Source organism: Leptidea sinapis, chromosome 17 (assembly GCF_905404315.1).
Source record: "Leptidea sinapis chromosome 17, ilLepSina1.1, whole genome shotgun sequence".
Lineage (NCBI taxonomy): Eukaryota > Metazoa > Arthropoda > Insecta > Lepidoptera > Pieridae > Leptidea > Leptidea sinapis.
Genome location: NC_066281.1, coordinates 8,228,130 through 8,244,520, shown reverse-complemented (window position 1 = coordinate 8,244,520; position 16,391 = coordinate 8,228,130). Strand labels below are relative to the sequence as shown.

Below are 16,391 nucleotides of genomic sequence, written 5' to 3'. Positions count from 1 at the left end.
TCAGTAGTGATATAAAAGAATGTCTGGTTCAAAGTATAGTATACCCATAAAGTTCCACCGTGTATAGTACCTACGCTTTCCTGTATCATATTATTACATATCATGGACTACTGTGATCAAATCACTTTAGGTCAAGGAAATGACACTTATGAATGTCAAAAGTTATCTTTTTATATCTACCGTCACTTTGGAAAGGGTTGAGCTTTAATGAGAAGAAGTGGCAAGAAACTCATTCTCACTCTTTTAAATCAACATTTACAGCTTCATCTTTTTACAAATCACATCAGTTACAATATTTAAAGTAATGCAACAAGAGTATACAAATTCAGTCAAATACTCAACACCTTAAGGTGGCACTTCACATAGCTATTTGTATTTGTGTATTTGTTATATTTGGCAAATAATTGCCATGTGTTGACAAAGTGGTGGCCTTATTTGCCTATTTGACAAATAAGGCCAATACCAAATACGCGTTACCGTGCGCTTGTCGGTTTTTCGAGGCACATCAAAGGGGTCAAATAGGCAAATAAACCGTCCACACAATGGCCATATTTAGAAGCGCACGCGCCGTGAACTTGTCCGGACGTGCTTTTGTGTCTGTGTTGTGAGAGAGTGAACTGGAACAACAATTGAAAAACAGTGCTTAAATTCCTGGAATTGTACCAAATTAATTCGTGTATATGGGACCCCCAGAATAAATCTTATAAAACTAAAAAAGTGTCTGTAAACACCTTGCATTGTGCTTCCAAATGTTTGTGTGTTTGTTATTTGACTGCTATGTGTGGATGGTTGTATTTGCCTTTATTTGTATGTTTGCCTGAACGTCATATATTTTGCCAAATACAACAAACACCCAATAGCGAACACAAATAGCCATGTGAAGTGCTACCATTACACGAGTAAGTTAAAAAATAATGTAAATTAATACGTAAAAACAAGAGTTATTGAGTACAGTAGATGCATCACTCCACACACACCGCAAATACAGCTATGAGCGTATACTTTGTGATTCTGTTTGTGGTATTGCTCTGCAATTGTGAAAATTTCTTTATCAGTGAAAAGGATTTCTCTGTGCACTTCACCCGCGTATCGGGATAGCAAGCGTTCACTTTCTAAAGGTATTGTCATACAAAAATGCGAACCGAAGTGGAGACGTCAAACTACAAAGTAGGAACAGCATACCGAAAGCGAAGCGTTGCGAGACGCCACTCGTGTCAAAGTTTTGTAAATAAACACAACTGTCTCGCTCTCTGCCTGACGTCGTGCATACAAAGCCAGCTAATACAACTATCTCGCTCACGCCTCGCTTCGCGCGCTCTATTGTGCTATGTCCAGCCGGACTAGTATGCGTACCACGAGTAAATTATCTCTACGCATTTTCTCGTCTTATCTCGACATGTCTATTGAAGCTAACATGGTTGCAGTTAAAGATAAAAAATAGAATGAACGTATGGTCGTTAGGTGGCTATCAGTTGTGATATGGTGGTATAAATGGCGATTGAATTCAAGTCTAACACTATGACAGTTTAATCTACACACACATTAAATACACTGATACACACACGAAGTTAAACCATTAGAATATAGAAAGAAGGAGAAAACACAGTAATTAGAGGTACAGATATTACGACACGACAGTTGCACAGTAGGTAAATTTTATAGACAAGCGACACGGGCTTCACTGCGAAAGATCGAGACACGACTTCTGTACCGGCGCGGGCGCGGGTCGTTGAACGATATTCGTTCTGCGCAGGCGCAATATTCACCGGTTACAAGCGGTGGATTTCCACTGCACAATACTTAATATTTTATGTTGAATATTATTTTGTATGTTTGTGTGTAAGTGTGTTGTAATTAATATAGTTAAGTTGCTTTGGTTATATAATTAAATGTGCATATTAATATTGTTGTTATTGTATTGTAAGAAAATATATATTATAGATAATAATAATTAGTAATCATAAATAGTAAATAGATAGTAATAACAGTTATGTGTTGTGTATGTAGGTATAGTGTACGTGTTAGTGTATGTATCGGCCACAAACGAAATCGGTGTTGCAACGTAAGAATACCATTTATTCTTATGAAACGGCAACATCGGGTTATCTAAGTAGCGAGGCCAAGTCATCGACGAGCATTTTGTCACTCGTGGTATGCATATTAGGGTAAACGAGAAATTTATAGATGTCGACAACTTTTGTCTGTCGCGTCGCGACATATATCGCATTGCGCATACTACTCCGGCTGACGTGACACGCCTTTCGGTTACACAATGAAAACGCTTCGCTACGCTTTGATTCGCTGTCTGTTTGACAATAGCTTTAGGTACTGTAGGAATTGATTTAAGGCATGTCCTGTAACATATCGACAATAAGCACCAAGCTTCTTTAATAAAACGCGAAAGAGCCCTAGCGGGAATCGTCATTTCTGACGATATATTTTTTATCGAATAATTTAAGCGAATTCTGGCTGTAACAGGCGTTTTAATTCTAACAGCACTCACCCTGATATTTTATGGTCTGCGACTGAAGATATTTTGGTATATCTATCATATTGTTGATTTGTCTCCTTATAACTGGGCCAGGTTTATAATGATAAGCTCGAGATGTGCATTAAAATTTATTGTATCGATAATAATATAACTTATTCCAACTAAGCGCCCTCGGACAACTGAACTTCGACATAAACTCTTTTCCTTGCGTGGACAGTTGCACCCCACATAATAAAATGGCTGACGCTTACGGCCTGAAAGTATTTATGCCGACATCTTAACTACTGATTATCTTAAGACCTTTAAATAATGAAAGCGAAGTTTGTCTAATTTTTAAATTTCTTGTCAACAGGTGCCCGCCGCATTTATAATTCAAATGCCTCGATTCGGGAAAAATTACAAAGTGTATCAACGAGTTCTACCCTCACCGCTGCTGGATGTGACAGATCTCATCGAGGGATGTGAGTAAGAGAGCTTCTATTATTTTATATCGACCAATACAACAATATTTAGGGGATAACGGCATAGTTATCCCGAAGAGCGTGCGTGAAGTGACTAAGAGACCCCGAAAACTGCAAACTTTTGATCGGCCGATTGTTTGGTTGAGTTCGGCTGTTATATGCGCACACTGGCCCGACTAAACAGTTAGGTTTGTGATGAGTGCGCACACTAGACAACTATCGGCCGACGGTTTTAGGGACGATTCGCTATTAGTTTTAAATCGGCTATTGATGAGTCTGGCCGACTAAACAATCGGTGGTGTGCGCGCCTAGAAGAGCGCTGTACTGATTTAACAGTCGGCCGATAGTTTGCTGACGGTTCAGTTTGAAGACAATCGTGTAGCCCATCAAACTGTTTTGTCAGCCAATACCGAATCGTTATAATGTGCGCACTCTCATACATCTTTATACTGATTAAGAAACCAACCAAACTATCGGCCCATAAAAAGTCTGCAGTTTGCGAGGTCTCTAACAGAAATTTGAAGAAGTATGCACGTATGTATGTATAGTACCTCAGAAATGAGGAGATCCATAGAAGAACCAAAGTTACCGACATAGTCCAAATGATTGCGAAACTGAAGTGGCAATGGGCAGGGCACATAGTGGTGAGAACTATGTATAGTTCCACTTCATAATAATATTGTAAGCAACATTTGTTTGTATCTCTTGATTACTGCGTTATTAGAGTTTTCTTTTCATTCTTGGAATCTAACATGGTTATGCACTTAGTACTACCTATTTTATTTCTTCCTCTAATGTAATCATCTAGTGTGTAATTGTTTTGTGTCAAAATAAAATTAAATAGTTCGACGGACAGATGGCCGTTGGGACAGTAAAGTCCTCTAATGGCGACCACGTACCGGAAGACGCAGTGTTGGTAGTCTGTCGGTCTGGTCAAGATCGCCGAAATACATTGTATGAGGGCAGTGCAGGACCGATCGTCGTGGAAATTTTTGGGGGAGGCCTTTGTCCAGTAGTAGACGTCATCCGGCTGATGATGATGCTGACGATATTTCTAGAATCTTCGCCTTACCTTGCCAGCCCAAATACAAATGACAGCACCGTTTCCAAGAGGACTATTCCAAGATGATAGCAGACTAAATCGTTTTTTAGATCACTTACCATAAGTCGTACGCTCGTTTCTCCTTGAAACGGTACACGTTGGATTCGTGTTTATTCATCCATTATTCTGAATAGGTAATTGAAGTACTTGCATCCGATGCAAATATAATGTTTATCGCTGATGAAGGCTTACTATAGTATAGTCGTCATGGTTCGTCTGGTTCTGCGCAGGCCACCTTAAATTATATAGTTTTATATGACATAAGCTAAGCAATTTTCTTTGCAGTAATAGCCATCCCGTGCAAAACAACCTCCCCCTGGTGCAAATTGTTATTGTCACTTCAAATCAAATCAAAATAACTTTATTCATGTAGGTCATAGAAATGACACTTATGAATGTCAAAAAAATATTTTTCTTATTGAATGTACCGCTACTTCGTAAAGTGTTGAGCTAATGAGAAGAAGTAGCAAGAAACTCATTGCCACTCTATTATATCAAGATTTACATTTCCATCGATTTAAAAATCATTTCAATTACAATATAATATGTAAAATGATACAATAAATAGTCAATGCCTTAAACGAGTAAGACGAAAAAGTAAATGTAAATTAATACAAAAGTTATTGAGTACAGTAGCTGCATCATCCACACACACCGTAAATAAATAAATGTATTCTGTGAGCATTTTATAAGCGATTATAAATAATATATATGAAAATTTATTGAATTAGGCGTTACTTTGCGGAAATCCATAATTATACAAATTATTTAAGTTTTCTTTAGTGTTAATTCCGCCAATATTTGTCTTTAAAACAATTCGACACGTGTTTCGCCTCTACACGAGGCATCCTCAGGACGTGTTGTCTCGCCAAAATCTGGCACGATACTCATTTTACTTACTAGTATCGTGCCAGATTTTGTGTTTTTTTCACGTGTATATATATATAAAACTGTAAAGAATCTGAAACCGAGTCTCCGGCAACAGGATCATCCTGCCACCACAAGCAGTGCCCGTTCACTAGTATGACGCATGAGCCAGCCATCGCCCCCCCTCAACTATATTTTAGGGAAGGGAACGACCCGTCTCATGTCGCCGCCACAAGCAGTGACATTTAAGCGAGCATGACGAAGCCTGTTACGAGAACTTCACCAAATAACAAAAAACAAGAATGTTCATCTACAATATATTCAACAACACTCACTAAACACCTCTACTTACAATTTGACCATTTTGCTTATATTATAATTATAAATACTATTATATTTAATTAAGGGTAATTAAAGCTCAAATCTTTTAGAGCAATTAATACCCAAGCTTTCTTATCATCTAAATAATCCTTTAAATTGTAATACGATTTTTCAATAACATTATGTTTAATATAGGCTTTGAACTTGTTGAGGGACATTTCCATTATGTTCTCAGGAAGCTTTATATAAAATCTAACGCAGTTACCGATAAATGACTTGTCGAGTTTACTAAGCCTAGAAGTGGGCATTAACAGTTTATTTTTGTTTTCATATATACCATATATATAATATATATATATATATATATATATATATATATATATATATATATATATATATATATATATATATATATATATATATACCTTTTGAAATTTATTGCCATTTTTATGAACATATAAGAAATTTTCATATATATGTATATTGGTTAGAAATAAATCTTTAAATTTAAATCTAAGCTACTCTTCTGGTCCCATACCATAAATTGCCCGAACAGCTCTTTTCTGCAGCACAAAAACAGAATCAATATCAGCAGCATTACCCCATAATAATATACCATAGGACATAATGCAGTAAAAGTAACTAAAATAAACCAATCTTGCAGTTTCAATGTCTGTTAAGGAACGAATCTTTTTACTGCGTATGCAGCAGAACTTAGTCTACTCGATAAGTTTTCTATATGAGGGCCTCATTGGAGTTTGGCATCTAGCGTTATTCCAAGAAAAACAGCGGTATCAATTTTATCTAATTTCTCGTTTTTAAGCTGTACATCGATTGACACTTGTTTAAAATTCCTATCCTTTCTATGGTAAATAAATATATTTCTAGTAGCAGTTTCCGCCCGCCTCGCTGGGCGAATTTTGAAAGGAAATAAATTAAATAATAACCCTCTTATTCATAATAGTTTACTAACTTAAAGCATTGCTAATTCTCACTCTGTCTTCTTCTAATGACCTAAGTCAAAATGAGAAAAAAACACTCCTTAGCGGCTGTTTAAAGTTAGCGGACCATTATGAATAAGGGGGTAAAAGAATAAGTAGCCATAAACCATATAGGATAAATTTCGCATCGAATGGTGGTAGTTTCATGTCGATATGATCAGTGGTTTAGGCGTGAAAGAGCCTCAAAGTCCATTTTCATTATATTTATATTCCGTCGGTCAGTGCCCCGGCAGTGCAGCGTGTGCGGCGGCCTCGCGCGGTGGGAGTGTCGCGCATGCGCAGACGGCGCCGCGCTCGAGTCGGGCGCGCTGTGTGCGTCCTGCCTGCGGGTAGCGCACGCAACGCGACCCACGCACCAGGTACGTATGTCTTATACTTATATCATTTATACGAAAGAGCCTCTTGCTGCTACACAACCGATGAAAACGAGCCAGGTTTATTCATTTAGTGTGTGCGACACGAGTAACACAGTAATACGAGCGCGCTGAGGTCAGAAAGAGGATGTTGTGACAAGGACTGACAAAGGAATGCTGAAATGGTTTGGACACGTGGAGCGAATGAGTGAAGAAAAAATGACTTATCAAATATATGAGGCAAGTGTGTGTGGGCAAGTCGGTCGCGGGAGATCTCGTAGAACATTCGCCGACCAAATTGGGGACGTTTTGAGAAAAGGAATGGTCCGGAGCACCCGCAACCGGCGAGCATGTATGAAAAGAGTAATGAATGTAGAGGAAGCGCGTGAGGTTTGTAAGGATAGAAGCAAGTGGCATTCTATTGTCTCTGCCTACCCCGACGGGAACAAGGTGTGTGTGTGTGATAAGCTACATTTTGTACACTCGCGATTTGTATGTTACTTTGTGTTATTGTGCGTGCATTGCTCCAAATAGAATAACTGTCAACCACAATTTTTTTCGACGTTTTCACAGCTGTCACAGTCTATCTAGACGTATAAATGATCTAAGGTTTTATGTAAGAGGGGGCAAACGAGCAAAGCGTTTATATTATAATATATATGCAATATTTAGAGTCTAAATAATATACCTACACTAGATTCCAAGATAATTAGTTCTTTTATTCTATAATAGAACTTCTATTGAACACTCGACCAGTAAGTTTTTCGTTACGCGATATACTAAATACCTAAAGTAGGCAATTCCGATAATGCTTACTTAAGGCTAGTAGAATACGTTCAATTTATAATACAATTACTATGTATATCGTTCTTACCATATGTAAGAACGATATACATAGTAATTGTATATTTTTACCATCGCAATTTGACATCTTTAACACATCCGGGGTAGGCAAGCTTATGACACTTCGAAATGACAACTGCAGCTGTCACGGAATAAACCAACGAAAGAAATTATACCTACATTATGATTTATGAGTAATTATTATGACGTCTAGGGTCAACCTTATTGCGCTCCCATAAGAGTGTTGACATCGCACATGCCGTGATTCATGATTGTGAGATATAAAATATGACATTTCCGGAAATAAAAATATATTGTTCACTAATCAACAATGACAGCGCCATTTTTTTAGTTGGTGTGTTTTCGTCATTCGTGTACTTATACGGGCGTGAATAATTAAGCTTATTACGTTATTAAGTGTTTTTGAAGTCGGTTGTTTTTTTGTAATTTTTTTTATATAATTGTGTAATTTCCGCTGAGTTTTGTGTATAATCAATTCGCACTCAATAAAAATCTCAACATTTGGACAATTATGGAATTCCGCAGAACAACGCCTTGTTTAATAAATTGTCTTATGTTGTATTTGTTCCCAGGCAACACCACTGAAGATCTGTGAAGAATATTCAAACATTCTGGAGTCGTGTCCGGTGCCGAGGGTGTACATGGAGCTGTTTGCAGTGCTCTGTATCGAGACCAGTCACTACGTGGCGTTTGTGAAGACCGGCGTGGCCCATGATGCTCCCTGGTGCTTCTTCGATTCAATGGCTGATAGGAAAGGTAATTTTTTTCTTCATCAATAAACAAGATTGAGTTTCACTTAACGCAGGGACGTGCATTGGTTTTCCAGCGCGGTAGGCACTTGAAGTCCAACTAGTCGTATTTGCGATTAAAATTAAAAAATTTAGTTCCTGTTATAAGGATAAACAAAAGTTCACTTACCAACATTTTTCTGCCGTTCTGTCAGATTGATCGTGTTTTTTAGCAAGATTTGTCAAATTATGCAAGTTTTCGTTGTAGAAAATAAACAGCAGGGAAAGAAATTGGAACGGCGGCATCGCTGGCCAAGTGTATTTTTCGTAATACTTGGTATTGAAATATCTAATAATTTTACCTTTTTATCGAGTTAAACTAATATTTTTGCATTGGTCTATAAAGAGAAACAATTTTTATTTTATCTACGAACGAAAATTGTGCAAAAGGATACATACCTAATTTATGTAAACAAAACGTATTTTCGCCACAATCCCGACACTGGAATTCCTCCATTATATTTTAATTCCTTACTAGTTACCAATTTTAAACACAAAACACACAGCAACTTCTTTTTCCAATATAAACACTAACTATAATTAACAATAAACAAATCAACACAAAACAAATAACTAATGTAATAAGCTTAATTATTCACGCCCGTATAAGTACACGAATGACGTAAACACAACAACTAAAAACATGGCGCTGTCATTGTTGATTAGTGAACAATATATTTTTATTTCCGGAAATGTCATATTTTATATCTCACAATCATGAATCACGTCATGTGCGATGTCAACACTCTTATGGGAGCGCAATAAGGTTGAAACTCTGACACTAAGCGAACGAGACACGTCATAATAATTACTCATAAATCTTTATGTAGGTATAATTTCTTTCGTTGGTTTAATCCGTGACAGCTCGGTTGTCATTTCGAAGTGTCATAAGCTTGCCTACCCCGGATGTGTCGTATTACCTTGACAAATAAATTTTGTTAAATAAATTTAACGTATTCTACTAGGCTTGAGTAAGCATTATGGGAACTGCTTACTGTGAGTATTTAGTATATCGCGTAACGAAAAACTTACTGGTTGGGTGTTCAATAGAAGTTCGATTATAGAATAAAAGAACTAAATTTATCTTGGAATCTAGTGTAGGTATATTAATTAGACTCTAAATATGGTAGCAAGGCTATGCCTATTGGCATATATGGAATGCACGCCCCTGACTTAACGATAGGTTATCACGTCTAGTGGGTACCACAACGGCACCTATTTCTGCCGTGAAGAAGTAATGTGTAAACATACAAAAAAAAAAAAAATTACTGTGTTTCGGTCTGAAGGGTGCCGTAGCAGGTGAAATTACTGGGCAAATGAGACTTAACGTCTCATGCCTCAAGGTGACGCCGCTCAGAATTTTTGGGTTTTTCATGAATCCTGAGCGGCACTGCATTCTAATGTGCAGGGCGTATCAATTACCATCAGCTGAACGTCCTGATCGGCTCGTCCCTTATTTTCATAAAAAAACACATTTGTAATATACTATTAATTGTTTTCCAAGTGTTAAATTAACACAATTGGACGAAGCAATGAACTAGTCTCAAATAAACACTGAAAACTGTGAGTAGGTACCTAATGGACGTGAGCGTACGATCGCCGCTGGGAACATTGAATATTATTGCAGCACTACTGAAAGGGATGGGAATGGTTAATGAATAGATAAGTCAGGGTAAAAACTACCATTCACAATTAATCTAAACATTTTAAAATAAAAAGTGACTTCCACCGACATTTCTGCATCCGTGCAGAATGGGATGTCGCTATGCCAACTTAATGGCTGACAGGCAGTATTGAGATAAAACCTTTAGTTGGGAACGCAACGGGCAACTACTAGTAGTCTATAAATTGTAATAACATTAATCTCAGTTGTTAGTATCGACTCCGCAGGTGAACGCAACGGTTACAACATCCCCGAAATCGTGAGCATTGCGGAGCTGGGCGCCTGGCTCACCGAGCACGCGGCGCTCGACCGCTCGCTGCCCGCGTCCGCCAAGCGGCTCTTGTCCGATGCGTACATGTGCTTCTACCGCAGTGCGGATGTCGCCATGTACAGGTAACGACTGGGCCACGTGTTGATTGATCGAATTGATTGAATAGCCCTTATCGCCAGCTCCAGGTAAACAAAATGTGTAGACAATCTGTTACGTTTTTAAAGTGATAACCCTAGGATTAATACACAAATAAAATTTGAAAACAAAATTTTATGAACGATGCGGGGCTCGAACCTATGACCTCTCGCGTTCCGTGCGAGTGCTCCGATGGCACATCGGTCATGTGTTAAGCCACTTTTTGTTGCGACTATAATAGCATTGAGGGATATTCCCATAAATATTATTTGTCACAACTCACATCACTGTTTCTTACATTTCTTTTGTTATGTAAATTGGAGATTATCACTATAATTATAAACACTTCAGCATACATTTGTATAGCAGTATTGTAAAATCAAACCGCGGCGATCTGGCAATGCCGCGCATGACGCATCTATATCTAAGGCCAACGAGACAAGATAAAGAATGTAAACAAAGGGACGGTTATCGTGTTACATTGCGATTATTATCTCTGTCTCTATCACTTGTACGCAGTAATGGCGTTAGATGGTCGACGATAGCTGTTGGTGCGTGTTTCGTGCTACAGGAAAGCAGTCGGCACCGCAGTTGCCAACATTTGGTCCGCCATTATGTGCAAGTTCATTCCTATTTATATTGCGTTCGAAGTTATACATATTTTTTCGTTTCCATATTTAATGGGTATTTTTGTTATTATTAATCTGTTACTGTTCCTGTTGATTTTTACTGTTATTGTAAGTAGTTGTTGATTTTAATTATGGTCTAAGCAACCTTTAAATTCGATTCGATATAAACGTTTTGCACCCCTGAAACTTTGTTTGCATTAATTATCTAGTGTCATTGGCCTTACTTTACTATACGTATAGTGAAGCGGGGCGGCGGTGCAGTTGCACATGTGCCCTTAGAGTAGCGTGCATACTAGACATATTATTGGAACATGTTTAATGTTTTATGTACAGTATTATAATATAGATGTACCAATTATAATATCATCATAGATCAGCTGTAAATGAAAACATTTATTTATACCTACCTATTTACTATATACAAATTTATTGGAACTGAAATATTGAAACCACATTGTTTTGCTGTTTATCAATATTGGAATTATGATTTTTAATTTGAACCTTTGTGTAATATGATATATTATTATCTAATTTTCTAATCTGTATAATCAATTAAAAACATTAATGTTGTACTTAGTTGTTATATATTTAATTTATTTATTAGTTAATAGTTTTGCTACACGCTAATTTCCATTTGTTTATTATTATTAGTATTTTTATTGTTTAAAAGTTGTATAACTATCTCACCACACATAGAGACACTAAAATGTACTGGGATTAGTCTTAGAATAAAAATAAATGGTATGTAAATAATATTCATATTCTTTCTTTAACTAAACAATAATAATTAAAGCTACATAATTGGTTGGTGGAATGAGATTACAAAGTTTTTTTTTTCACAAAATCTTTACAGTTCATCACGATCATTATTGTTACAACTACATTTAAATGCCGGTTGCGGTACATGCGTCATTCCTTCTTTCACCACAACATTGCCTTCAATTCTTTTACTCCATTCCTGAAAATTGTAAAATCACATGTAAAAATAGGAATTTTTACAACCATATCAACCTTAATATATGACATGATGGCAAATATTACTCATATAGTGTGACATGGATAAAAAAATCATTTTATTTTAATAATGCAATACTAAGAATAAATATACTGTAATCAATAATTATTACCTATGTCTTCATTATTATAGATACCTTTTATTATTATGTTTGTATATTTTATTCAAAAGAGAGCAAAACAAAGAATGCTGAGAGAGTTTCTTGCGCCGCTTCTTCTCTCTCAGAGGCGCCATTTGTTTCCGAAGCGGTGGTGTTGTTAGAAATGACAACAAAAATTATGCTAAAGGAATCAATTTTGAGAAAATAAATGCCTTTTTATTAACTTACTGAAAACAACACAGCATGGTAACAGATAATATGTTGTGGCAGCAAGTTTTCATTGGCAAAATTCTGTCCATTCTTTGCTATCTTATGAGCCTCACTGTCATGTCCTCTGGCCCATTTTATTTGTTCAGTCAAATCAGAAAGGTTCCGAGATACCGGTATGTAATGCTCCCAGGGTTTTAACTGCCCATAAAAGTGCTCGTAATATGGAGAATCCTGTTTGAGCACTAAACCTCCTCCAACTAAAAGATATGGCAGCCGGTATGCAGCTACAGTTCCGTCAATATTTATTTGGTACTTGTACTGGAACAAACAACATAATATCATAATAAATCACATCATAGGGATCCATAAATACTTTCAGATGTGCTATTAAAACACAAATTTGTGGCCTCTGTGATGGGTAGTGGTGAAGCAACCGCCCATGGACATCCACAACATCAGGGGTCGTCTAGGAATATGTTGCCGGTCTTTAAGGTGCGACTAGGAGTATGCTCTATCTTTTAAGGTCCCTAAATCGTCTCGGTTTGGGAAAACAGCAGCTGGCAATTGATAAGTGAAAAAGAAATTTCTTGCAAAACAGTTGTTGTAGCATTTTGAGTCAAAATTTTTGATGTGCGATGGTGGAATTCGGCTGCTGGCATTCTGAGCACTCACCGTAATAATTGCGAGAGAAGATGCAAAGAGAACCCACATCTCTACGCAACGATCGCCGAAGATTCGAGCCTGCTCTCCGTATGGCCAAAGGTGGTGCCCTCTCCCAAAAGTGAGTACTCGTATTAGTATTTTGCGCCACATATAGTTGTAGGTCGTTACGGAACTGAATGTCGCTTGATTTATCATCGCAGAGAATGACGATACAGGCTGTGGCAGTTAGAGTACTGATCTCGAATAGAGGGGATAAGACTTAATAGAGAATGCACAATTTTGGGTCTTCTTAGGGTTAAATTGGACTAAATTCTGCCGACTGGCTCCATGCCAAGGCAGTGTGTCTTATTTTCAGTGTTATTTAAAACGCAACATAATATTGTGTATACTATATGCCCAAGCCATGTATGCTATTAAACACCAATGTGTGTTAAATGAGTCTAAAAAACTACGCGTGTGTAATTCAATGCCATATTATAACTGTGTTGACAAAGTCATAAAAGTACTGATGTAGGAAACTGCATTCTAAATAATTCATTATACTCACATTGAAAAATTTGAAAAAGGATATATTTGGTATCTTTGGGCCATATTCTTTTTCTTTATCGCGAAAGAAAAAGAAATTCGTTAGCGATGCATTAATTAGGTCTGGATTGGCCCGAGCAATGTCAATCAATTTCAACCGTTCAATCCGCGAATCTCTTCCTCGCCAAAATGCTCGTGCATCCCTCTCTTTCCATTTCCGTTCTATATTTCCTTGTATTGACAATGTGTCTAGTGTCACTCTACAGAATAACAAAAAAACAAACGACTTCAAAAACACTATTCCAAAACAATAGATATAGACTAAAACGTATGAAAATAATTGCTTAATTTTATACCATCTAATTAATTAATTCAATTCTAGTAACTATTATTGTTATTTTTGGAGTCGGTTTCAGCCAAGGTAGGTTTGTAAGGACATACATAGTTCTAGGTGAGATGTGCTTGAGTCGCACGCGCGACGTGAGGAGGCGAGAATGTGGCAGCGGCGATACTTTATTGAAGTTGGTTAACAAAAAGGTTTTAATGGGCTATTTTCCGCAACTTGACGTTTTTTTGTACGCCAATTTTGCGTAGAAACACCATGAGGTCAAGAATCTTCCTAAGGTCCACTTAGAATATACTAGGGTATAGCTTAGAATATATAGGGTACCTGACAGCCTGATAATGTGTGTTTTGTCAATGTGTACATTAGCTTGTCGTTAAATATCAAAAAATACTGAGGTGGTTATACAACCAAGTGTGGCTGACTGTTTACGACTTGTCAATCAAAATAGGTTACAGTAACAATAGATTCACTTTCCTTAATATTATATTAAATTATTCTGTCTCACACACTTTGTTTGTCTATATGTTAGTATATTGTAAATCTAGGAGCCCATGTAAGTGTAGTTGGTCAATTTTACACATAACATTTGAATATCTTCTCAGGTGTGTAGGTTTCCTCACAAATGTCACTAAACCCAGGCTGTTACATTGTAAGAAATGAAGTCGGTTGACAATCTACCATTTACTTATAATATCACAGCTTTGACAATATACTTACAGCTTATAGATAGTATCAATAATTTCTTTATTGCAACAAATAATAGGTATTACCAGTGACATTTATATTTTCCTTCTTTCTTGTGTGTTCTGTGTTCAACTGATTTCAAAAGCCAACAATAATATTTTCAATTTTTAAATTTTATTTCACATACTTGACTGTAAATGGTTTTTGCAGAAGGTATTCAAATAATTTAAACTACACTTACCTTCCCATATTCTCTAATGTCGATTCTGTAATGTCATATGTAGGCATAACAATATCAAAAGTGTCATCAGTGCCGCACCAAGAAAATATTGGTAAGGGTTCCATTATTTTTTTGACCAGAGGCCAATCCCCCAAATTAGCCACCAGTTCCAGATCTGGTAGTCTAACTTTTCTAGCCATTGACAAGAGTATATTGTCTACAAACATATTGAATCCAACATGTTTCCCATAGCATTCTCTATATAACTTATTATTTTTAACTACATAATGACAAAAACTTGTACTTTCCGGATTATGATACTTCTCTATTATCTTTTCTACAAGAGGTTTCATCCTCACCTTTCCAAAGGGCTTAAGATCTTTATCAATTTGTTCGTAAGATAGTGGACATTCATAGTTTTTCAGCCATGTTTGAAAATCTCGTTCAGGACAAACACATTGGTCCGGAAGAATAGGGCCTAAAATATGATATAGTTTAACAACATACATTCATTTATAATACGGAAAATGGTCAGTAGAGGCTTTGCAAGTTCTTATGAATATGTTGAACACTTGCTGCACTGCACAATCTTGTTAAGAACTACATAATGTGCCCCTACTAATCAGAGACAGGCAGTTTTGTTGCTCACTGAAAATATTTGTTCAATAACATATAATTGATATTTGATCATTTCAATAAAATACTTTTTTTAGGGTTGCAAAATGCAAACATATTATTATGTTAATTATGTTTAAAACAAATAATTCAGTTTGAGATTAAATGTGTGTTCTCCCTCTTGTGAATGTTGTAGTTATGGTAGAAAAATTGTTAAGAACAGATACAGGCACAGCAATAATAAAGTATATTACAGGGTATTTAAACAAACTTGGTAATGCAATTATAGAAAATAATAATTTTATTTTTTTCTACTAAACATACCTTTCAATTTTATTGGAGAGTTTCTAATAGGCTTACTGTTGTAGTATATATTAATATACATCATATCACAAGTTTCATACACTTTGTATCGAACAATAAATGATCCATCCTTCCTATCCAACACATTCGTCCATATCCGGCAATGAGCACTATTCATTGAGTTTCCTTTTATTTCAACTGCTATACTGCGACCAATCTCAGGCTTATAACTAAAGTACAAGAGCGGTTTAATTTTAGAATAGAATCAACATTTAACAATTAAGTAAATATTTTAAAAACATATCTGTTATTATACTTACGTTTCCTCATTAATTGAAGTTATATTAATAAAGAAGTACCTAGCCGGCATAACAATCTTTTGAGGTTGTAAGCCCGGCCCGTAAAAGAGTATATCATCAGAACCATGGATAATCGTCTGAATTCCGAATAAAATGATAATAAACTTAATAAGCATCTCGTTTTAATTTAAGTGTACTCCACTACTGTACTACAAGACACATTTATAAATGATATATCCCATGGATAACTGACTGGTGTTACAATTTACAGGTTGAGTAAACACATTCTTTATTTCTTTGTTACTGTTTAGTTAAGTGTTTTCATAATTCTATTATGACGAGGTATGTACTACATAGGTATAGTAGGTAAGTCTAAGTAATAAGATTTAGTTAAAAGAGTTTATTACTAGGTATTAGAATAACTGTTTCAAGTTTAACTTAGTCGGAATGTACTCTGAAATGTTT

At 36.3% G+C, this 16,391-nt stretch overlaps 2 protein-coding genes across 5 annotated transcripts in view; one reads left to right on the top strand and one right to left on the bottom strand.

The window, feature by feature from the left end:
- The window catches only part of LOC126969045 (ubiquitin carboxyl-terminal hydrolase CYLD), a 25,476-nt gene extending 13,775 nt beyond the window's left edge, over positions 1 to 11,701 (top strand). For all 4 annotated transcript variants that reach the window (XM_050814335.1, XM_050814333.1, XM_050814334.1 and 1 more), the window contains 4 exons: positions 2,844 to 2,952; positions 6,466 to 6,602; positions 8,033 to 8,216; positions 10,139 to 11,701. In XM_050814335.1, the coding sequence (XP_050670292.1) occupies positions 2,844 to 2,952; positions 6,466 to 6,602; positions 8,033 to 8,216; positions 10,139 to 10,308 (600 nt within the window). In that variant the 3' untranslated portion in view covers positions 10,309 to 11,701. The remainder of the gene's footprint in view (positions 1 to 2,843; positions 2,953 to 6,465; positions 6,603 to 8,032; positions 8,217 to 10,138) is intronic.
- Positions 11,689 to 16,391, bottom strand: LOC126969048 (protein O-glucosyltransferase 2-like). The gene is made up of 6 exons (XM_050814338.1): positions 15,948 to 16,391; positions 15,649 to 15,857; positions 14,731 to 15,187; positions 13,482 to 13,719; positions 12,290 to 12,589; positions 11,689 to 11,904 (listed from the first exon to the last, which is right to left on the bottom strand). Exons 1-6 carry the CDS (start codon positions 16,100 to 16,102, stop codon positions 11,794 to 11,796), a joined length of 1,470 nt encoding a protein of 489 aa, XP_050670295.1. The 5' UTR covers positions 16,103 to 16,391; the 3' UTR covers positions 11,689 to 11,793.

Coding starts and splice junctions, on each gene's coding strand:
- LOC126969048 (XM_050814338.1), bottom strand. CDS start 16,102: ATGCTTATTAAGTTTATTATCATTTTATTCGGAATTCAGACGATTATC. Junction 15,858..15,947: donor ACTTCAATTAATGAGGAAAC/GTAAGTATAATA, acceptor CTTGTACTTTAG/TTATAAGCCTGAGATTGGTC. Junction 11,905..12,289: donor ACCATGCTGTGTTGTTTTCA/GTAAGTTAATAA, acceptor TACAATTTTCAG/GAATGGAGTAAAAGAATTGA.